Source organism: Aethalodelphis obliquidens, unplaced genomic scaffold (assembly GCF_003676395.1).
Source record: "Aethalodelphis obliquidens isolate GAN/ISIS:26980383/991018 unplaced genomic scaffold, ASM367639v1 scaffold32, whole genome shotgun sequence".
Classification (NCBI taxonomy): domain Eukaryota; kingdom Metazoa; phylum Chordata; class Mammalia; order Artiodactyla; family Delphinidae; genus Aethalodelphis; species Aethalodelphis obliquidens.
Window position 1 is genome coordinate 4,433,035 of NW_020837976.1, and position 24,274 is coordinate 4,457,308.

The following is a 24,274-nucleotide window of genomic DNA, read 5'->3' on the forward strand; positions in this document are numbered from 1 at the left end:
TCCCATGGGGCCAGATTTCTCACTCATAAAACTTGTGATCCTGAATCAGGGGTAAGGGTGCCACGTGGGGTTCTGGGTCATTTTCCCCCTTTCCTCTTCTTCTGAAACTTGCCATAGGTTATGTTACTTTAGAGTTAAAATAAGCATTACACGCCCAGTTGTTAAAAAGTAATGTTGAGGAAAGAGAGTTTGAGGCCCATACTTCTCTACTCCTTGGATGTTATTTTCAAATTTCTAGTCTTGAGCCCAGTATACTTATGTGTGAATGGAGCCTGGCCTGGTGGGTCTCAGGTGTGGCTGCACTAGGATCACCGGGGGCATGTCTGCATTCTAGACCAATTAAGTCAGCCTCTCTGGGGGTGGGATTCAGGCAATAGAGTTTTTTAGGGGAGTTCCCTGGCGGTCCAGTGTTTAGGACTCGGCGCTTTCACTGCTGGGGCCCAGGGGTTCAATTCCTGGTCGGGGAACTAAGATCCCACAAGCCACACAGTGAGACCAAAATATACATACACACACACACACATACATACACACACACACACACACACATACACACACACACGCACACATATATATGAATCTTGCAGGCAATAGAGTTTTAAAGTTTTCCAGATAATTCTAATGTAAAAAGGTCCTTGAACAATCATAGAGAATTTTACATGAGAGCAGTTTCTCAAAATTGGCACTGTTGACATTTGGGACCTGATAATTCTTTGTTCTGGGGACCTGTCTTGTGGACTATAGGATGTTTAGCAGCATCTCTGGCCTCTACCCGTAGGTGCAGCCACACTCCTCCAGATGACAGCCACTGCATGAGATCATAAAGTTAGGGTCAGGAACAGTGGCCATTGTATTGGCCACCTGACTGCATATAAAGTCACTGAGAAATTTCTTTTGGAATTGAGTGATAGGGAAAAAGATCTCACGTGAGCAAGTGGTATAATCCTTCCTTTCTGTTGTTGTTTTTCCCTTTACTACCAGGAAGCTCAAAGCCAGTGCAAAAATGCGTTCAAAACCAAAATTAAAGCAGAAAACAAGCCAGCTGCTTCACTGTATTTTCTCTTCTCTGCACGATGCTGCTTTCCCTGTTAACGTTTTGTTAATCTTTATTTAAGTTGCCTTATATTCTTAGGGAATGAAGCAGGAAATAAATATAAACAAGGTAATAAGCAGAAGGAGAGAATGACTGCTCCACACACTGTTCAGTATTTATGATCCAAAGAATGGTTGGTTATAAAGAAGGGCCTGCTGAATCTGAACGATCTCATAGTCACTGGAAGATCGGGCAGGCATATGGAGCAATAAGGGTCAACCTCTTTGGCCTCCAGCTTTACCTGGGAAGAGGCTGAAATGCTTGTATTGAAGGAGCCCAGTGGCCAGCCATGTGACAGCCTCTAGAATGATAGGCACCAGCCTCCATTGCTTCCTAGGAATTCCAACCCTTGCTGTTTACCGGGAGCCTGGGAAGTCTCTCAGAGGTGATGCTGTTAAAGGCAGCTTAGGCTCCATCCCTGGATAATACCATCACCTGCTTCCTTTTCATGAATGAAGAGCAGCTTCCTTTTAGTAAAATAGAACCCACTCATTAATAACCTGAGGTTTTAAAGCTTTTTAAAAAATCATCGTGTGGCTATTTCATTTTAAATGCAAAATCCTTGAATAGGCCAGAGATCTTAATTTTTTTAAACATAGCTGAGTATTTTAATTATGAATGTACTTGCATATTCTTAGCATACTTCATTATTTATGTAGCTGGTGAAAAAGCTTTTTAATTAAATAGCATGCTGGCAATCCATTGTGAAATGTATAGTCGTAGGTTTTCCTAGCATTAAAAAACTAAACACACACACGATACACTCTGGCAAGCAAACGTACATTAATTACCAGGAGGTACCTGTTTCTGAATGGTCCTAAAATTTGACCAAACTTTCTTTTATTGGTATCAAAATAAGTAATATAATTTGCCAGCACTCTGCATGGCTATTCACATTCAATGCACTCAGCTAATTTGGAAATGGGGTAGAACAGTGGGTCTCAAAGTGTGGCCCTCCAAAGTGTGGAACGTGAGCCCCAGCTGGGAATGTCCTAGAACTGCAAACATTTGAGCCCCACCAGGTCTACTGATGCAGCAATTCCGGGTGTCAGGTCCAGTACCCTGTGATGTAACAAGCCCTCCAGGTGATCCTGACGCAGGCTAGGGTTTGAGCACCATGGGGTGAGGCTTACACCTTGCGTGGCTGGTATCTGGGTTTCATTCATGGTTCCCCTGGTGACAGGTGGTCACAATGAAGTGAACCAGTCCATGCTTTAGCTTCTCCATCAGAAAAAGTGCTGTGAAGATTCTCGCTTGTTTAAAGAGCTGCTTGAGGTCCTCAGAGTTTCAAAGAGGGTGAAAGAGTCCCAGTGGGTGAAGTATTTTAAGCAGGATGTGGATCAAAGTTGCCCACTAACATCAGGTCTATAGTTACTGATTTTGGCTAAACATGTATATTAGGACTCAACGTACACATGGCTATTCTCTTCCCCCTCCCCCCAAAAAAAGCCTCTGAAATTCGAGTGCCTATTCATTCACCATTTTGTGGCAAGCCATGGTGTGAGCAACCAGTGAGCAAACTTCCAGGCAACACCCCGTGCCTGCGTGAAGGCCTATGACCAAGCCACGTCACCTCTCCGGGCTGGGGGAGTGAGGCCTGGAGGTGGCTGATGTGGAGAAGATCACACAGAGAGTCTGCGCTCTGTGCCAGTGCGAGGCTCACAGGCTCCCCGCTCTGTGCTTTGTCTTCTGAATGAACAAAGCTGCTTCTTAAGTACACATAAGCCAAACTGCCTCTCAAATTGCAGCCATCTACTTTGAGTTCAGATTTGCACAGCATGACATGAATTGGGCTGCAAATTATGCAGAAAACAGCCATCACATCCATCTGTGATGTCAAAATCCTCCAGTACAATGTGACCTGGTAGGATCTGCAAGAGGAAGAAGTACCTCGGGTCTGATTCCTTCCCTATGCGACGTGATGAATCTCCTCCCAGCTGCTTTTGGCCCAGCGTGGAAAGCTTAAATATGATTGAGGTTATGCCTGGGATATTCTCAAGAGCAGAACTCATTTCCAAGGGTGCGGGCAATTAGATTTTTTTTAATGGCAGAGTAACTAGAAAAAGAAAACACACAAATACACTCATACCTAATGGTAAACTGAATTTATTTCCTCTTGGAAAACAATTCCAGTAATCTCCAGGTTCAGACCGCAGAGTAAACATTAATAACAGTAACATACAGGTTAGTTCAACTGATTCAAGAATTTGGCTGTGTGAAATCATTAAGGAAAACCTTGAACACTCAAAGCTTCAAATGTATCCAGGAAAAAAAAAATTCTTTGACAGTCTACATAACAACTATTGCATATATAGTGATGCTACCTGTCACATTGCAAGGCTTACAAATATATATACGGGCCTTATCCAGCTGTGGGGTTCTGTGAGAACATCTCTTCATGGTTTGCAAGAATCTTCAGCAATAAAAAATAGTCTTGGGTTTAACTGTTGATATACCAAAAGAGAAATTCTAGGCTTAAGTGTTAAGAAAAGGAAGTCCAAACATATTCTCCTGTGTAACAGGGTTGTTTTAATCTGTCTTCCTTGAAAATACTTTCTCTTAAGCCATTTTGCTCACATTTTTTTAAAAATCTTGCCTGAATAGGGCCCAAGTCCACTTGTCTTTATAAGACCATTTTAGTATCAGACGACATAATACATGTGAGACACTTTATATACAGGGGGTCTATCCGGTGCTCAAAAGTTCAAACACATGAACATCCAACAGTTTTGATAATACAAGTTTTATGGTACAATACAATGTTTCTGAATAATATACATTAACAATGAAAGTTTCGTGCAAAGAGTAAAATATGTTCCCTTTTTGTGCCACAAAAGTCATTCTCCTTGAGAGACCGTGCTTGCACTAACTGCTGTGTTGGGTCATCGTATGATTCTGTAATGAAAGGGGGAAAAAAAAAACCTTAAGTGATTGTATTTTCATCAAACCAAGTATCTATAAATGCTGATTGATTTATAATGACCTAAATACTGTATTTCTGCACCCAGATGAATCAGTGCTCATGGGACCGGCTCCTCCCCTCCCCCAGTGGGAGCCAGGATGGAAGGGCGGGGCCAGGGGTCTCCCCTTTCTCTGCCTCTGTTTTGCTTCCCCGGAGACCGCCGCCCTACCTTCCACCATCTCTTCTTATCAGGATACGACCGTCTTTTCAAATGCCTGGGTAGCACTATTTTAAGTTATATTTATCTGTGCATCATTTCCATTCATTACAGATGTTTTTGTTCTACTCACTCTTAGAAGGTGAACGTCTTAACAGCAGAGGCTCTATCTGTCCCTGAATATAGACTTTACGGGCAAGAACAGCCTGGCCGACAACTGACATAGAGGACAGGAAGCTTCTCCAGTTCCTCTCCTTGGGGTGGGCTTGGTGCTGGGTCCCATCCTGGCGCAGGAGCAGATCACAGCAGCCTGCAACCTCCCCCGTCCCCAGCGGGTGCAGTCCTTGTTGTATTCTGGTGGCCTCCTCTCCATCCACACAGCATGTCCCCTTTCTGAGCCAACATCCCGGTTCCAAATTGAGCCGGCAACTGGGATTCCTGGGTAACTTATAACTACAAGCCAGGTCCTGGGGGTAAACACTGGGCCCCAGATCTGGGCCTATGGCCTGCACAGGGGATGGTCACAGGTCCACGGGACTTTCATTCGGAGCAAACGCCTGGAGATGGCCTGATGTGCACCTTCCCTCCGCTGTGCCTCCCCTGAGCCTCGTTCTCCCACCTCTCCCAGTCGACCCCCTTCCCCATCCCTTCTGATCAGAACCTTGAGGTCTACCACAAAATACTACCACTTCATGCTCATCCCGTCTAAAACTGCTTTCCCCCTTCTCTGATTTCCCACTGTGCTTTATACTGCTTATATCGTACGCATCCGGGGTCTTGTGGTTAGCTGCAATTTCGGCTCTCTCCCTGTGTCTGTAATTTTGGTCTTCATTCACTTATTCAAGAGATGCAAGCGTCTCTTGCATCCTGGTATCACCACCAGGCATAGCCCCCAGGATTGCAGCACTCAGCAAAGCGGGTCTGGCCAATTGAACGACTGACAAGCTAGGCAAGGGCCACTGACGGGAGAAGGACGGTCCCTGCCTTCACATCTTTAGAGTGTTCACAGTCTCAAGAAAGTCACGTGGGCACATGATGGTAAAGCAACCTGGTGGGATTATATTAGAAATGACCATAGGAGTATCATGCGCGCCTAACCCTGCCTGGCCTTTGGGGAAGGCTTTGCAGTGGACATAACTCGTGACATTTTAGTTGAGGCTGGAATACTATGAATGAATATGAATGAAGAGGCATTTGGGATGCAGGGCAGGCATTCCAGGCCAAAGACCCACGTGGGTAAAGGCAAAGAAGAATATGCAAGGTATGTTCGTGGACCTGCAACGCATTCAGTTTGGTTGGAATCTTCTCAAGTGTCCAGAACCAAGCATGCTGATGAGAAATAAAGATGGAGAGAAGTTTGCGGCCAGATTATGAAGAGCCCTTTGTACCTGGCTAAGGAGTTCAGGCTTTGTCTTGTAGGGAAAGAGGAGCTATGGAAAGTCTGCAACAGAGGGCTTTGTCTCAGAGATCTTTGTTATCTTTTCATCCCCCACCAAACTAGCAAAATGCCTGCCCGATGAGTAAAGGATGCAGGACCAGAGGCTTGGCTCTCAGGGTTGCCCAGCTGGGGCTAAGAGCACCAATGAAGGAGACATGAGTCTTGTGAAAAGGACCCAGGTCTTCCGTTCCCTATTTCAAACTAAGCCCATTTTCTAAGAAGATTGACAGCAAATAATGAGGATGTTATTTCACTCAGCCTTATTTCAAACATACCATTTTTATTAATTCAGTAAAAGACAAGCTGGATTTTAAATTTTTCTTTAGTAGTCCTCGCCTAAAAGTACATACAGGAGCAGACCGGTTTTATGCCAACTCTTTTTTTCTTTGTATTGATTCTAAATAAATACTTCTGCAAATTATTTTTCACCAACACGTAGACATAAAGGGTAATCAAAATACTGATGAGACTAAGAAACATTGCTATCCCCTTAAATATCAACATAATTATGATCAAAGAGGTTATAAACAGTAAAAAAAGTTCAATTACTCAAAATGCACTGTCTAAACTTTTTCATGCATTTTCCTATCTCAAAGAGTCAAGCCTGATCTTACAGAAAGGTGCTTTTTTTTTTAATTTAAAAAATAGAGAAAATGAATACAAGACTCTATGACAATAGTTATCTAAATGGTAGAACGTTGACAGGAGGATGTGTGATTACTTTTTATCATAAAGTAAAAAACAGAAATCAGTTTAATAACATTATTTAAAAATATTTAAGCGCTTACTATAGACATTCCACATTCAATCGAATTTTAGTGGTTAATAAAGGAAGCTATACTGCAATCTATCCTGTGTTCTTCTATGTGCCTATATTAAGATACTGCAGAACAAAAACCTAACACAAGTTGGCCATAATAGTTGGCAACAGTTGTTTCTTGGATGCTTTCATCCTAAACCAAAGCCATACAAGTCTCTTCGGAGCTGCAAAGAAATGAACAAATACATATGAATCACTTATTGCAACAGATTGAAGTTGCTACTATAAAGGATGTATGCTTTGCATATAAAGAGAAAAAATATATATCATTTGAGAGAAGGACAAGGGTACGGCTTGCAAAATTCAAGATTCAACAAAACTAAAGAGCTGTAATACAAATCACGTCTAAATGGGAAACCTGGCATGAAACATGGTAAAGGCAGAAAGTTCTCTCGGTGTAGAGATACCTGTATACCATTGAGATCACTTTTTGTCCTTCTTTTTCTTTTTTTCTCCAGATCAGCTGGGGGTGAGGTCAGGCCTCCCAGTCCTGGCTCACCATTGTCTGTGATTCTCAAGGTGGCAACTGGGCATATTTGCATTGAAAACAAAACAAACAGGTGATTCTGATCCAGTCCTCAAGGGCTTGTCCTCACCACTTCTGGGGATCTTTGGGATGTGACTGTTTCCCTCCTCCACGCAGTACTTTGAGTCACTGAAAATACAAATGGCCTGATTTCATCTTCTGGAGGAAGGAAGGAATGTCTGAGCTGCACAGGTTACTGGGTTGGTTTTTAGGGGTTGGAGAGAAAGATGAGGAGTGTTTGTCTCCAGACTTCACTGAAGGTCCAAGGATAAGAGAAACAAGAAGTTGCTTCATGGGAGCCTTCCACCTATTTGGTGTGTTTTTAAAATCACAGACAGAAAGGGAGACAAGAAGCGAGTGGGAAAGATGAAAAGTAGACCAGAGAAGCGCTAAGCCCAAGGAGAGGGCAGGTGCCTGCCCTATCTCCTCCCCACACCCCGCCACACCACAGAGCCCTTCCTGAGCCCCTGCAGCACAGGCGGGGACGCGCAGGGCGAGAAAAGGCTGCCGGGCCACGCGCAAGCAGCCTTCTCCTATACGAGTTTTCTGTTCTTTGGGTCTGGAGGAAACCACTACGCTAGAACAAAGCAGTGGGTAATCTCACCAATTTTACACAGCAATTCACAGTCCCCAAGGTACTTTAATGCAATGACAGGTTATGAGAAAAAATATCTGTTCCAATGAAGGGAAAGTGTTTTACATAATCGAGGAGAACATCAGTGCAACATCGACGCGGGCTGGGGGGGGTGATGACAGAAAAGGAAGTTGGAAGAGAAGACAACTTCTGCAATCCCACAGAGAGCCATATTCTACTCTGCAAAAAGCCATCTCTTGGAGACCCCACGTCTAAGTAACCGAAAATTGCAAACCATTAATCCCAGTTATGAACAGTTGTTTTACACGAGGGGGGTTTGTGTTAAAAAAAAAATCAAATTCACAACACACCTTAAAGCTTAAAAGACGATCCATCTAGGTATGATACTTTAATAGCCAGGTTTAAAACAACAACAACAACAGAAACACTCTTTACTGAAAAGGGCCCCATTTAGAAGGAGTTTGTTCTATCTTTTTTTCTCTAAAATGTGAAATTAGACTTAGAAAGCTAAAAAACAGATGAGGACCTTAAAAATTCCCTTCTAGCACTATGAATTTCTTTAAAAATATGAGATGCCTTTCATTTTACAAGACTGGAATTCTCATTTTGGGCTTGGCACGCTAACACATGATTAATTCAGCCTCCTCCTTTCAGAGGGCTGACCACATTTACTGGTCAAACGGTTTAATCCTATTTAAAATGCAATCCAAGCAAAATATTTTTAAATTAAAAAAAAAAACAACCCACCATCCCCTGTAACTGTTCACCTTGGCCAAACTATCCCATTTTCCTGTGATCTTGATGTGAATTTGAATATCTGTACCTATAACAAAGATGAAGTTAAGCTCTGGAGGAAAGCCAGGGGGAATCTACCTTCCCAGGGTAGAAAAATTAAGTCCCTAGCCCCAAAAACGGTGCCACAGCTTGCCCTCGCTTGTCCAATATTTTGACAGACCACGTCTCGTTGTCTGTGCTTTGTAGCCCTCTGTTGGCATCGGCAAAATGTTACATAGCAGTGATAATAAAAATAAAAACTGTCAGAATGGAAGTTTTGTGAGCTTTGTTGATTCAAAGATGTTAATCATTTTTACCATGAGTTGTGTATTTATAGCCTTTTGTCTCAAATTCTGACAAGCTTTTAAAACTAAGAAAAAGAGACAGCATGCTATTTTAAAAAGGAATGAAAAAACAAATATAACAAGCTTTCCACTAATTCACCATGCCATTAGAATCCCGAATTTAAACTGCAGTTGTATTCAATTTAAATGAGATGTTTTCCAACCAGAAGAAATAGTAGGCAATTGTGGCTTTGCAACAATGCGAGGCGGGAAGAAATAAAAGACACAGAAGGATTAAATGTGGCTGTTTCTTTCAACAGATGGTGACAGCACCATGGCAGCATGTTGTTTTTTCTTTAGTTGAAGAACGCACACATCCGTAATCAATCATCACTGATTAACTAATTATATTACCCTTCCTTTTATCACGAGGGCTGGACCTTTATCTGTAAGCACTATGGATATAGCCTGTATGCTTTCATTTTTCTAGAAGCATATCCCAGTACACATACAGTCGTGCAGTTACAGGCTGCAAACAGAATTCTACATTATCGTCCACCTTTAAGCACTACTGCTTTTTTTTCTTTTAATTTTTTATTTATTTTTTTAAACAAAAGCAATTGGTTTCCAACAGCCTGGATAATAAGTCTCTTGACCTGCATTCTTCTTTGACCCACTAAGGTCACCCTGTGCTCGGGCATATAGCTGACTTAGGAAATGCCTGCGAGTCCTACATTTTATCTCCTGCCCACTCAAAATAAAGCTTTCTTTAAATGTGTCTGCACGGGTCCCTGAAGGCCAAAGAGGCATCCCCGTAGCGGGCAGTGGAGGGACAGAAGCTTCTGCCTTTATTAATGAATGCAGACCATTATGAGTCTGGCTGGCTCCTTCCCTGTTCCCAGAAGCATATACTGTACGTGACTTAAAATGCTAGAATATTGACACAAAGCGAGCCGGGCACCCCTAAGGAAAATTACTCCTTGGATATAATGTAGGCTCGTAACAGCTATTAGAGTACAAAATAAAACCCTCCGGGATCAAACTGACATATACCGCATTCTACCTAGTCCTCAAACATTAGAAGAATTTCTTTGTGAAGGCGCTCTCAAGGACAGCATTAAACTGACTTTTGTAGCAAATCTGCAGCAGCTTTTTGGCTTAGAGCTTTTAGTACTAAATCTCTGGTTTGAATCAATATAAGTACTATATCTTCTACATTAATCAATACATTTGGTTCAATACATGTTCTATTAAATTATACTTTCTAATCAAGAGTTTTACATTTCCACCCTCTCTCTTTTTTTCATTCCCAAGTTCTTTTGCTAGTAAAACAGCTTTAGGAGTGTATCTAGCTAATGGAGAGAGGATACTGGGCGATCTCCCCCATAGGTTAGAGAAAAAAATACAATGGCGAAGAGTAGCCTTTGTCTTGATAAGGTTAACAGGATGTGAAGGCAATAAATTAACATTTTCAAAGTCCACATGACTACCGAAGTACTCAGAGTTTTAAATTAATTAAAAGTGAATTGCTTCAGCTTTGGAAGTACTGTTAGAATGTTCTAAAAATCACCCAAATCATCCAAAATACCAGTTAGACCCCGTTTTACCACCCCAGAGTTTCCCTTGTCTACAAATCATATACTTCTTAGCTGGAGAAGTTTGGGGTAATTGTGTTTTCATGGGCCCTACCTGGCAAACGTCAGGAACATATATGTGGGTACGTGCATTTTGGTGAGATATATTTTAATGAATGTTCTTCAAAGACAAATGTATAGTATTTCCCAAAGTGCTCTGACAGTCTAAAAGACATATTCGTATGATGGATGTTCATGACCAGGGTGGCTGACTCACGATTTTTATTTTGGCAGGATTCACTAAAATGAGGTTCTACGCTTTTATTTTGATAAACAGCAATGGGATTTCCCAAACCGTCTGTCACGATATGCTTTTGCCCCTCTCTTTAATGCCATGAATGTTGCATTTATGATCATGTTTGCGCTGACAGAATTTCCCTTTTTATTTTTTCATATGGTAATGTCATCACTATGAACTTAGAGAGACACTGATGCATTTTCTTTTGACATTTCACAGTTCACATGGGCTTGGCCTGACATCTCAAAGCATTTTCTGGATGACACTAAGCTATATTAAAGCAAAAGGTGAAAGGGTATCATCAGAAGTGATCAGAAAAATACACGATATTAAGGAAAAGGACTATTAGGTTATTTAGTTTGTCCCCTTGTTGGACAAAAATTGTTTTATAAAGTTCACACTCTAGGCTAGTTTTAAATGCTTTTGGCATGAAGCTTCTATCACACCTCCCATAGGAAATGATTTCACATTCTAATAAACCTCACTGAAGGACTTTTTTTGTATTTGCTGTTCTTTGGACATTCATGCTAAATATGCCTAGAAAAGGTTGGGCTGAGGTGACTCTGAAGCATGTGGACACTGGCATGTTTATGAGTTTATGTTCAGAAGGCTTGACCATGTATCTGTAGTATAAAGTTCTTCTATCTCACCCAGAGAAACCAAAAACACAATCCAGTAAGCTATTTCTTAGTCATTACACAAAACATGTCATTCAACTGCTTTGTTCTAGAGAGAGATGCCTACAAATTAAATAGATTCTAGAAGGCCAGTGGGACAAGGTTTCCCAACCTCAGCAGTACTGGAATGTCGAGGGGGACTAGTCTTTGCTCTAGGGGTCTGCCCTGTGCCCAGTAGGATGTTAGCAGCATCCCTGGCCTCTGTCAACAACATGCCAGGGGCACCTTCCCAGTCGTGACAGCCAGAAATCTCTAGACCTTGCCACATAGCTCCTGGGGGAAAAATCATCCCCAGTTGAGGCCCACTGCTTCCAGTGTTTTGAAAACACATTGAGCTTGCCGTGCCTGCTTGAGGATGCGACCTAGTCTTCAGTCTCAGAGCTATCTCCCCCCGTCAAATTACAAAAAAAACAAAAGGCGACAGCAAGAGGGACACATATATGCCACATGGAACTATGGCATGGCATTTAAAAAGATGGTCAATGGTGAGAATGGGCATTTGCTGAGAAATCAGGGAAAGGATTCTTCGAGATATATAATAAATGGCATTGCCTGTATAAATAATCATCTCTCCAAAAATGTCCACTCATTCAGCAGTTTACTAAGACCTTCCATGTACCATCAATGAACAAAGGTGGTACATTTTAGTGGCACTTAATCAGTGCTGCTTTAGAAATATTTACAATCTAATAAAGTATAAAGGGACCCAAATATTAAAATCTGGAAATTACTATTTAGGCTATGGAAACCACTCCCTACTCTGAACGAAACGCAAAGCCATCATCCCTCATTTGCTGGTCGAGCCAACAAGACCTGTAAGTGATACTTCAGAATAAAAAAGAAATGGTTTCAGAGCTGGGAGAGTTCTAGCAGCATCTGTTCCAACATCTCATTTTATAGGTGAGGAAATTAAGTCCCAGAGAGTTTAAGCCAACTCTCAAGGTCTTATAGCCACTGCAGCGGCTGAGCTGGCTTGTGGGAAGACGCAATTGTTGAGCGGTGCAGGTCGCTATGTTCTCATCCCCGGGCTGGGCTGGCTGCAGAGACTACAGCTGCTTACCGTCAGGGCACTCACCAGGGACAGGAGGACAGGGTGCCATGGGCCACAGAGAAAGGGCGCCTCACCTCCTGGGCTTAGTTCTCAGAGGAGTCACACTTGCCTGGTGCTGGAGTGGGAGGTTAGAAGAGAGTGACGGGCTGCAGGGGGAGAGACCAAGCAGGAGCCAGGCTGAGAGTGGCCGAGGGCAGGGTACTGGTCCCTGTGGGGCTGAAGATCCATGCGGCTGGGCAGGGAGGTAGGGGTCACTTCAAACAGAGCCTATTTTCACCACAGGTGCTCTTTTGTTTACAACAGCAAACCAAGCTGGGAAAGCCAATGGTGGTGAACAATATCTTGAGAATACCTACCTAAAGCCAGCCTAGCCTTAGTCTAATGTGAGTCTTCAGAAGCCTAAGCAAAGACTAATTTTTAAAGGAATGCCATGTCCAAATTGCTAAGGTAGAGCAATTTTTAGTATTTTGACAATTAAACACTTCAGAGAAATAAAACAGGCCACGCTGGTCCACCAGCTTCAAAAGGACAGATACTGATGATGGGTCATACATGACGATGTGAACTTCGTAACCATTTCATTTCTCATTACGAGCTTAAAAATGGTAGTAAAGGGGATTCCCTAGTGGCCCAGTGGTTAGGACTCTGCTTTCACTGCCAAGGGTGCAGGTTCGATCCCTGGTTGGGGAACTAAAATCCTGCAAGCCACACAGCGTGGCCCAAAATTTAAATTAATTAATTAATTAAAAATAAATAAATAAAATACATGAAAAGAAATGGTAGTAAAATTTCAGTCGCTACCTGACCCCTATCTGTTTTGCATATGGGACAGGCTTGAAATTTCCCTTTTTTGAACTGACAGGAGCATGCACTATCCACTACATTGAGGAAAAAGAAAAAAAAAAAAAAAGGTGCCGAATTAGAAGAATAGGTTAAAAAGAGCAAAATAGCCACTGGGAAATACATTAAAAGTACAAAGTTTATTTTTAAAAGAGAATAATGAGTTGAGCTACCTGTTTACACGCATGGAGGCAACGGAAAATTTAAATCAAACTGCAGAGAGCCAGCAAAAATGAAAGAGAGGCCAGAGCTTAAAGATTCTGCTCAGATTCTAGAATTGCAGGATCCAGCGCATTGTGGGACAGAAGGCTTTGATAGGCAATACAGTCTAATAAGATATTCAGGGATTAAGTCAGTGCTTCACAGACAGATGTGTCCATGTGCCAGTTGTTGCTAAGCTTTAATTTTTCCCCCTGTAATGTTTAATTTATCACACTGGTGCTTTCTAAACTAGAACACCTGTAAACCAGGTTAAGAATGACCTCCTTCCAATTTTACATCCGTGAACAGTGCCCCTTCTTCGTGCTCTAATTGTAGATACCTTAAAGATAAATCTGTGGAATGAAGGAAAAAGAAGGCTTGGCTGACACTGAAATGTGTTCATCTTGGGTGAATGCAAATTTCCTCTCTGCCTGGCTCTGGGTGTACACACTGACTCATGATGCTCAAGTCATATTCAAGCCCCCCGCCCCATCCCAAGTCAAACACAATTAAACAAACTTCTGCTAAATATTTAACAGCCTCGTGTAGTAATTAGCAGCAAATAATGGGAGCTTAAATTGATAATTGCTCAGAACTGTCCTCTTGTAAACATTACACATTTCCTGCTCCTCCCTTTTCTCTTAGACTTTGAATCCCAGAAGGTTTTTTGTAAAGGGTTTAGTTAGTGAAATTACCCATCGTCACATTACTTGGCCCAAGATCTTGCAGTCAAGTTAGGTTGCCTGACCATCAGCAGCAAGATTCCGCCTGCATGACTTACTTCGCGTCTGTTTTTGAAATCCATTGAAAGTTATGTACCTGAAAGCTGTTGGAACAGGGCATTGATGTAAAAACTGACTGGCAGGCTTAGGATTTAAACTCTGTCCGCCGGACTCAAAAGGTCATCTGATTAGAATGGGAGAAGCACAAGGCATAGTAATTTATATTCAAAGAGTAACCTTTCTAGGGAGGGGGAGGAAGCACGAACTCTTCCTGCTTTTCCACTTGATATGGACAAGGATTCCCTTCAACCAATTCCCAATAATTATGAAGAATAGTTTATTGAACCTGGGCAAAGAGCAAAAGAAATGCCACTTCCTTGCAGTGTATTATTTCTTTTAGTAAAAACACTGCCACACTCTCTAGGAGGTAAACTCACAGTAAGAGTAAGTCAGCATGTTATAAATCATGAAGAATAACAGAAAACAACCTTTCCCCATCATAGGCAACCGAATGCTTGTCTACTAGGGCATTTGCTTTAGTAAATATACATACAAAGAATAGAACTGTGAAAAGACGATGTGTTGGTTTCCAGAATTTCCATAATGAAACTGCAGAAGGATGAGTGTGTGTGTGCACATGTGCATGTGTGTACACTCGTGCCTATGCTGGATGTTGGCATGAGTGTGTGCTGTGGAGCCGGGAGAGAGGTACATTCCTGCATGGGTTCTACAGGTAAAATGCCTGGTGTTTGCCTTTGATCTTTGGGGGAAGTCCCCCAGGGCTCATATTCCTGCATGGAGAATGCAATTAGAAGGAGCCCCAAGTAGGCCTCGCTTTAAATTCTAAGAAAGTCCTTTTAAAATGCGAATATTTCACAAGCCCAATTCCATTTGGGTGTCTCTCACTTTCAATTAAAAAAAAAATAATCCTGGTTTGGAGAGAAGAGAAATAATTCTGTACTTAAGTTTGGTGCTTTTTTTCCTGGCTTGCTCTCTTCCTTTTCCCTCCCCCTTGCATGTTTTGTGTCCTGCAGAAAGCTTCAAGCCCATTTCTTTAATAATGTCCTGCCTCGCGTCCCCTGAAATCACCCGTCTGTTAGCCAGTGCACACAGGCAGGAAGAGAGGGAATCAGGAATGCCAAGTGCATCCCTTATTCTACATGGACCCTCGTTGGGTCTTAACATACACTTGGATTCCCTCTTGTGCCTCGTCTCTTCTTGTCCCAGAAGCTTTCAGGTCTTAAAACGGCAGAGCTGCCCACCACTCTGGCCAAGAAGAGCCTTTATTCGCTTCATAAACCCACACGTTAAACTCCCGTTCTCTTCCCATTTCCTGGGCATCTTTTCTGACGCTGCTTCTCGGTCTCTGTGGAACAGTCTCCTCACCCCTCATGGTGCACTGAGCTTCTAGAAAGACAGCCCTTGAGTTCCCCCCCGACAAAGCTGTAGCTATGGTGACAGTAATCTATAACCCTCACATCCTTAGATAATTTGCTGCTCCAAGTTAATTTTAATTCATTACAATAAAGCAATATAATTAAAAAAATAACTCCTTAAAGTGAAGTATTTAACATGATCCTGGAAAGGAAGACAGCTTCCGCTAACAGAGGCCCAGGCAGCAGGCATGGTGTACGCTCGCTCTCTCGTGCAAATTCAAAGGTGAGCTGTAAACAAGCCCACGCACCAACGCCGCTGCCGGGCAGAAAGGACTGGGCGGCAGGAGGCCTCTTTCTAATCAGTCCTCAAAGGAACCTGCCACACAGAAGTGGCACTTATTCTAATTTAAAGCCCTCATGCTTGCTTCAGTGTTGCAAAATTTATAAAAGAATAACTTCATTAAACCGCCTGGTACTTCAAACACAAATGCAAACCAGCCACAACATAGAAGGAGCTGGCCAAGAGGAAGAGAAATATTCCCAGAGTTGTTAACTCAGATATTCAAATCCAGTCTGCATTTGGGCGCTTCTCCTTCTGAGGATGGGTTTGCCCTGGAACTTTCCTCCACCAAGGATTTCTGTGCCATGGTCCTTTACTTCTATCCTGAGGGCCAGCTGCCCCTGTTAAGTCTGCTTAATAACACTTAAAATCATCCAAAGCGGTTCGGCAAGGCACGCCCCTTGCAGAAATACATCTGGCAGTACCTAAATGAATGCTATTCAGTGCTCCTTTCCTGGTCTGCAGAAAAGATTGATTCTGAACGTGCCACGATTACAGTCCCCATTTACTTGGGTATATATTTCAGACTCACCTAAGTTGTTGAAAAACTAATGCAAAAACATTTTTTTCTCCTTACCCTCGGTCCTCCAGAAAGCCAGCAATAATAAGGGTTAAGTGGAAACATTCTGCTGAATTCCTGCACGGCAATGGAGAAAAGTGACTGTCACATCCTAAAACACACACTTTTAAAGAAAATTCTTTTTCTCCCCTGAATCAAAGAAATGCCACAGTAAAAGAACTTCAGGCTAGATTCCTAAGCTACAATGCAGTTTGTGTCAGAACACACATCATTTCATGCTGAACTGTCAGCATTTCTCCAAATCATTTTTTTTCTTTTTGGATGCAATGAAAAGACAAACCTAGAAACCTGTACAAAACCTCCAAGCCCCTGTGCAAGTATGCATCACACACAAATTGGTCTATGCATTGAGAGCCTGGGGTCCCAATGATGAAGAACTCCTTTCCTGTTCAGTGTTTCTCATCACCCAGGTCCAAACGTGTGCTAAGATTTTGCTTCAAAGAGAAGAGAGTAGGCAATCACAAAGCTTGCAAATGGTAATCCATGGATGGATAAGAGGTAATGACCTTAGGGTGAAATCTCTTAAGGCGGATTTCTCCAAGGCGAATACCAGAAGACTGTTTATCCCAGCTGTCCTTCAGAACTGAGGAGGCGTTCTTGCTTTTGGTAAGAAGAGAGACCTATTATAGGATATTCATGCCGGGCTGACTGGAGGACAGACTGACACAGTAGATGTGAATGTTAAAGTTATCACCACAAAAATGCAGCATGATGTGTTTTGTATTATTCCTATTCCTAGGATAAACAAAGACTGAAATTAACTCTCCATCATCTTTATAAATTTGTCTTACAGTGCTGAAGGCTCTTTTACATTCACATCATGCGATATGTTGGAGAAGGTAAGCTTGTATTATTTTTCCGCTCCATGAATAAAACAGGGCTAATCAGATGGAATGAATGAGCTAATTCAATTACAGGCAGCCTTTATTATACACTAAAATATGGATTATTGATCTGGTGGAGTTGGCAATGCAGGATGCAAATTCAGTGAGCAAAACCTGCAGGTTTGAGTTTGGCTGTTTTTAACTCATGCTCAAGTCTGCTGGAACTGTTCTCGCTTTGGAAAAAACCACCAAAAGAAAACAACCCTAACTACTTAAACCCAGGGCTTCACAAGGGACCAGATGAAAGGTTAAGTCAGAGGGCTGGCCTGGGAGCCTGAGCAGGTCCCGGAGTGGGAGTGCGGGATGTAAGCTCTGTCATAGTCCGACAATGGAGGGAGGAGACGTGGGCCGGCTCTTTGGGCCCGTCTGTGCAGTGGTAAGCGAAAACTTATTTGGGAGACTGAAATGTACTTCACTGGCATCTTGCTGCAGATGTAATCAAGTCGTGTAGGAAGCAAGAACGCCTTGTGGCGGCCCTGCACTCGTGAGACGGGCTTGTTTGCAATGCAACGCTGCACCGTCCTAGCAAACTCCTTTTGTCTTTCATCTTTGAAAAAAAAAATGCAGTAGCCAACCCTCGTTCGAAAGAAGGCAGCTCTGAATATGAGGTCACGTGGGAGGAAAGCCTACGGCAGCAAACGCGAAAGGGAAAAAAGAAGGTGAGCTCTGATATATCAATGTCTATTGATACACCTCTGTTGTGCCTTCCCATTTCCCTTATAAACCTGCCCCGAGACTCTATGGCCTGCTGGGTGCCATTTGTACTCCGCTCCGGAGCGCAGACCAGACTGGCTCCTGGATTCCTTGTAAACTTCTCCCAGCTTCTCCTTCCCAGCGCCAACGCTCCTTCTTTTGACGGGGTTCACATCCTCTCTACCTCTTTATGGGCCACAGCTGAGTGCCCCCCACATGGCAACACAGACGAAAATATGCTCTTTTCTCCTCTGTTTTTAAAAACAGCCCAGAAACGGGTTCTGTGTTTTGGTAGGCATCCCTCCAAAGCATAGGTAAGTGTACATGTGGCCTGTTTTCGAAAAAGCTTCCAATGAAAGGGAGGAAGGAGGCATGCCTAACAATACTGCGCAAAGTTGCAGACTGTTCGGCTACAGTCCAGAAAATGAATCCAATTTTTCATTCTGTCATTATAAATATTTCATTGCAAATGGTACTGATTTTCTGCAACTGTGGTTAAGCAAAGGGCCTCTGTGTGGATATTTAAGAAAAGAAAAGAAAAGAAAAGAAAAAAGGAGGAAGACAACGAGGAAGAAGGGAATGAAAGGTTAGCAACCAATTAATTTCTTACTTTCAATGTAAAAGATTCTGGGAGAAATTCAACAGTGATGTAGTGTGTGACTCAAAGAAGAAGAAAAAAAACATTTACTCTGCTCTTCTTCTGACAGTTTCTCATAAAATATCTGCAGTCCATCTATCTTTTAGTACTCCAGGCTCCTCGGGAGAGCAGAAAATGGTGGTTTAAAGCTCTCTTCAGTGCCAGTCTGCGGGAGATTGCTTTCCACAGGACTCCCGCTGATGGAGGCCTAGGGGAAGAGGCCCAGGAGTTATTCAATCAGCCCGAGACTCTGGGGCGGCTGGGGGTCCTTTGAGGGCTGATTAGAAAGCTGCCCTCCTGTTGCCTGCCTCGGAACAGAACGAAATGAGCAGCCTCTTGCTGAGCAGATTCTGCAAGAAGGAATTTCACCTGTCATGGAGTTTGTCAGAATTTCAGGATTTATCTTGGTGCAAAATTAATAAAATACCAACCAGGATTTCAGGCTGACTACTCAGCTTTGTCATCGCCAAGTGATCTTTCACCCAAGAAAACCTGGACATGGAGTACAGCCATCCCTGCCCTACTTTTCCTTCGGAGGGTGAGCGAGATGACGGGACGAATACCGGCCAGACGTCAGGATGAGATTCTGAACCAATTACACACAAGGCTGAATTACAGTGTGGGTGTTACTGTCTTAGTGGGTGACCTCTCACCTCACCACTGGAGCTCTGAAGGCTCTTTGGAATAAGCCCGAGTCTGAAGTAGAAAAAGGCCATTTCTGCAGTTTATAACACAGTAGTTTCCCGATGGCATCACATCTGTTAAATTCATATACTGGTGTCCCAGGCCTGGATTTGATTTATCTCATTCAAGGAGGACTAACAATGGACTCTGTTAAGAGCACATATTGTGAAACATTACACATTAATCTTGCTTCAGCCATGCTCGAGGAGGTGCAGGGTCATCTTTTGTTTGAACCCACACTGTCCTCCTGCCCCATCACCCTCTGGGCTCCCAGCAGAGTGGGGAGTGGGAAGAAGCGGGGAGGGGAGCAGGGAGGCAGGGGCACGAGGGGCTGGGACAGGGTGGGAACAAACCACTGCTGGCTCCAGGCTGCAGCGAGTTTGGGAGTTCGGCAACCTCTGCTCATTCCGCGTCAGAAGGTGGCTCACACCACACAGATGACCGCGGCTATTTTAGGTGGCGTTCTGTAAAGCCCAGGGCCTGATCATTTTGAGCAGAGGCTTTAGGTAGCCCTGAGGCAACCAGCTCTGGTTCCCAGAGTGGGTAGCATCACATCACAGGGGGGCCAGTCTGTGGGGACTGGGTTGGTGCTCACGCCACCAGCTGGTCCAAGCCCCTGGATAGAGGGGGCAAACATTTCTCACATTCGACTCCGGACTCTGAACTCTGGTTCAGAACAGGATTAACCTGAGTCATAATGTCCACCTTGGGTTGCATCCCTAGTCTCTCACCACGGACCACAGGTGCCTCGTACTAATCGGTGATCGGCAGGGCATCCTTGGCTCCCAGAGTCTGCGATTGGTTTAAGGCCATTGCTGCTTCCCTGCCCATTTTCTAATCGACATTTTCTAAATGAGACATTTAACAACACTGTAATGCGTTCCTTCCAGCTCTTCCCCTAGTTAAACGACAAGCCCGTTTTGGAGAGCCACTTTTACAAAGCAGTTAGTTAGTCGCCTGACAATATCAATACCAGGAGATCTCAGGAAAGAGTGAGTAACAGAGAGAGAGAGAGAGAGAGAGAGGAGTGGTGGGGGGGGCGGCTTGCAAGCGAAGGCACAGATGGTGGGCGGGGATGCAGGGTGCTCACAGCAGGCTTCAGTGGAGATGCATTAACTCCACAGAGGGACGAGGGCTTCCCACCAGTACTGTCATGAATTATAACTGAGTATGGGGATGAGGTCTTAGTGCCCGGCTCACGGCAAATAGACTGTTCTATTTTCCTGCACAATCCCCTTTCACCCTTATAAACTCCAAGCACAGCTCAGCATACTGCTGATATTTGATAGTATCACGGTAGCCTTTTATTTGTCTAGAAGGCACACAAACTCAGCAGCTGTGCCCAGTGCTGTAAGTCAGATAATTATAATATTAAGTTTTGGCAAAGTGAAAAAGGAGACCTTTTATGGGCGATTCGGGTTTCCGGCGAGAGATGGTCTTCTGCCATCTGACGGGCCGCATCAAAGCAAAAGGAGGGCACGAAAGAAAGATGCCAGCCTCCCAGACACGCTGGGTACAAGGGAAAAGCCTCCCCTTTGCAAACTTTGCCCTCCTCTTACGGGAAAGCGGTTCCTGCCCAGTGACCTCCCCCATACCCTCCCTCCCTCCCTCGATGAAGTTATCAATGAAGGAGGCCTGTTATTTTAGGCAGTTTAAAATTTCACCACTTTTAAAGGACTCGTTTACCCTGCCTTTCACTCCCGTTTAAAGCTTCGGAGTTGCTGTTCTAGATGACAGCACCGCGAGCACCGCTTTTAAGCACTATTCATCTCACCCGCCACATCTCAGGCTTTCACAGAACACTGCTCTCTCCCCAATGAGGGGAACTCACTCCTTCATAGCTGCGGGGCAGAGCCTGTTACGAGCTGTAGATTCGCTGCAAATGTAACAATAAAGGATACAAATGTGAATTCCTCTGAAAATACACGCATGGCTCTGAAGCCGCCTGGCCTTAGCAAACTCAGTGAAGGACAACCTATCAATCTTTCTCCAAACGTGCACCAACAGCTCACTTCATGCGGCTGGCCAAGGGATTGCCACATCGACGGGTCAGAGGATGCTGGAGTGGATTCTTTGCCCATTTCAGGGGATTGAGCGTTGAAGCCCATGACTACCTTCTCTCTAACTCTAACTGCCACAGCAGGTGGATATGGAAGTGGTGTTTTCCAAGAGTCCGATCGAAGTTTGTAAACACAAAGAGTCTATTCTTGGCATTGTGTCTGCTAATGTGAGAAGACTGATCCATGTGTAGAGCAAACATCTAAAACAGGAACACACGGGAGACTTCAACGTGCCTCCCCGGATTGCAGAATGTTCTAGAAATTTGGAGGTCCAGCTCTCGCCCAAGGATCTGCCTGCAAGGTGCTGAGACAGAGTGCTGTCTTTGCAGGACGACTGTGCCCGCAGTTTCTCGCTCCTAACAGAGGCAGATCTTCCGGCGCTGTGGCAGCAGGCTGTCTTGGTGACACAGGAGCCGGCAGGGCCAGCAGAGCCCAGCCAAAGCGGAATGTGGCAGAGGTGATGAACATTTCCAGGGGGTGGGGGAGGGGAGGGAGTTGCAGCAGTGGCCGCAGTGCTCTTCAGTACACACTAGCTGAATGCTCCATAAGGTCGCACTGATGGCAGTTCGGAGATGGCCATCTGTCGTCAACTCTGGGCCAGACAAAAAAATAATGTAATGGCAGATCGCTAACAACAGGGCTGTTGGAGAAGGGAATGAGTCCTAGAACGGGGAGGTGGTGTTCCATCTCTTAATAGCGAAAACCAGCCATCGATATGAACACTAAGGAATTAATGGATGGAGAATTTTTAAAAACCGAGCTGGGGTGCTGTAGAAATGATTCAATGTAAATAACGTGGTTTTCACTTAATGCAAATACCTCTGTTGCCCCTGCTTCGGTCCTATTACCCACTTGACTCTTGAAAATGTGACTGGTAGGACACATGGTGAAGCAGTGAGGGCCAAATCTAGAAAAAGGTGAGCCCAGGTTGTGCCCCCAAGCATGCACACACGGATTAGGGATTTATTGGTACAAAACGGGTAATTGAAAACTCATTTACTCATGTAGTCCCAATGAGTTCATTGTGATAATCGTGCTTATCTTTCCATATGCTTGCCTAATTTCTAAGTGCAGTTTTATTAAAAAGCAAAATAAAGCTACTTCATCTTTAGATGCATATGAATGCTATAAAATTTTAAACTCCCTTCTTTGCTCAAGAAAAAGGGCAGCTTTGATAGGTTTTTTTTTTTACTACTGCTTACATGTTAGGAAGAGAGAAGGTGCAGGGAGGGAGGAAGGGGGTGAGAGAGAGACTAACAGTCAAACTGAGGTGAGCCGTGCCCTATTTCTTTGTCCTATATGATTAACTTTCTGCCTTCAGTGGTAAGGCCAATCAATCCTGATTGAATTATCCAATATTAACAGCTGAAAGTGATCACAAGTAATGGTGAAAACACAGATCCAATCAATAAATCAATGCAAACGATTCGGTTCCCGGAGATCCGATCAAATAAAAGAGATAGATCAATTTAACCACTGAGCAAATTAAGTGGAAGCTGCCGTAGCACCAGTTTACTTCAAAAGCCCCGAAGGCCCACAAAGTAGAGAAATGAGGCGGAGTAGAAGCGGACCAGTTCCAGAGCCACATGTTCCCTTGATACAGTTTATACTCCTGCAGCCCTCTGAGTCCGTACGATGCGTTTAAGGACTGCGAATTCAGCCCCAAGAACAGGAGATACACAGAGGTCCAGTGGATCGGTGGCAGTGGAGAACTAAGGTGTGGGGCACAGACCACCTAGGAAGAGGCAGGAAGCACACCCCACCACATGACTGTCAATATGTAACCCGGCTATGGCAGGCCCAGACATGGTGATGGGCAAATCGTTCCAGTCTGAGGGTCCCAAAGGGAGACCACATGATAAGGCACAAGGCAGGACAGGGTTTACAGTCTTACAGCTGGAGTGGGGATAACGAAAGGAATTTCAAGCTCTGTTAGAAATAAAAACAAAACAATTGAAAAATATAGAAAAGTTGTGAGAAGATGAGTTATGAGGGGCAATAGTTTTAGAGACACTTCTTATAGATGTGCTGTGAGCAGTAAGACACACTTTTCCACTCCTCTTGTTTGCAAAAGAGAATTTCGGCCTGACTCTGAGAAAAATATGAAAACAAGCTAACACTAAAACAAACCTTTCCCCACACTACACCCCGATCCTACCTTGTCTATGTGGAGGGGCAAGATAAAACTTTGTTTCGGCCACTCATCTTTAATTTCGGAGGTGGGGGGGCGGGGGAGAAGGGTTAGCTTGTTTTGAAATACATTTCTGAAAGCAAATTTAAATGTTTACTTTTACAGTTATGTGCTACAAAGAAAAACCAGAACTAAAAAGAAGCTCGACTCTTTAATCCTTTGAAAAAGATGACTGTTTAAAAATAAGAATTTTTACCTGGAAACCAATTAACATGAAACTATGTCAAGGTATGATTAATTGGGAAATTGTTCCAGTGAACTAGAACAGAGAACTAAGGAAACATCTGACACGTCCGGGAGAGAGATTTTATTTCCAAGTAATGATGGATCTTGACCTTGTTTACTGAGGTCAGCGTTAGGGAGAGGGAGGGGGTCCGGGAAGCAGAGCTCACCCAGTGCTTCCCTGTTCCACACTCTGCACTGACGGCTCGACATCGGCTACTCCACTGCACTCTCACCAAGACCCTGGGGCTTGGGCAGGATGCTCTGTTGTCTCCTACATGCCCATTTTACAGATGATAAAACGGAAGCTCAGAGTCCATCACTTGTGAGCGGCAGTGACCAAAATCAAACTCTGGTGATTGTTCTCTGTACTTCATGCCCTTTCCCTTGTACTAAGCTGCCTACGTAGAAATCAAAGCAGAATAAAACAAATTTTAAAAAACCCCATAAAAACTATTTTGAAAATAACCATTAACTGTTTGAGATTTTATGGATGGCTAACTCTCTCACATCCACAGATACCGGAAGCATATCCATCCTTCAAAACCAGCTTGAATGCTTCCCACATGATGACGTTCTCGACTGCCCCAGCTGG

General features: G+C 43.7%; 1 protein-coding gene across 1 annotated transcript in view; it reads right to left on the reverse strand.

Moving 5' to 3' along the window:
- Nucleotides 1-3,181: 3,181 nt before the first annotated feature.
- ZNF521 (zinc finger protein 521) overlaps nt 3,182-24,274 on the reverse strand; it is a 283,654-nt gene continuing 262,561 nt past the window's right edge. Inside the window, exon 8 of the mRNA XM_027127642.1 lies at nt 3,182-3,988. Coding sequence (XP_026983443.1) covers nt 3,959-3,988 — 30 coding nt within the window. The 3' untranslated portion in view covers nt 3,182-3,958. The remainder of the gene's footprint in view (nt 3,989-24,274) is intronic.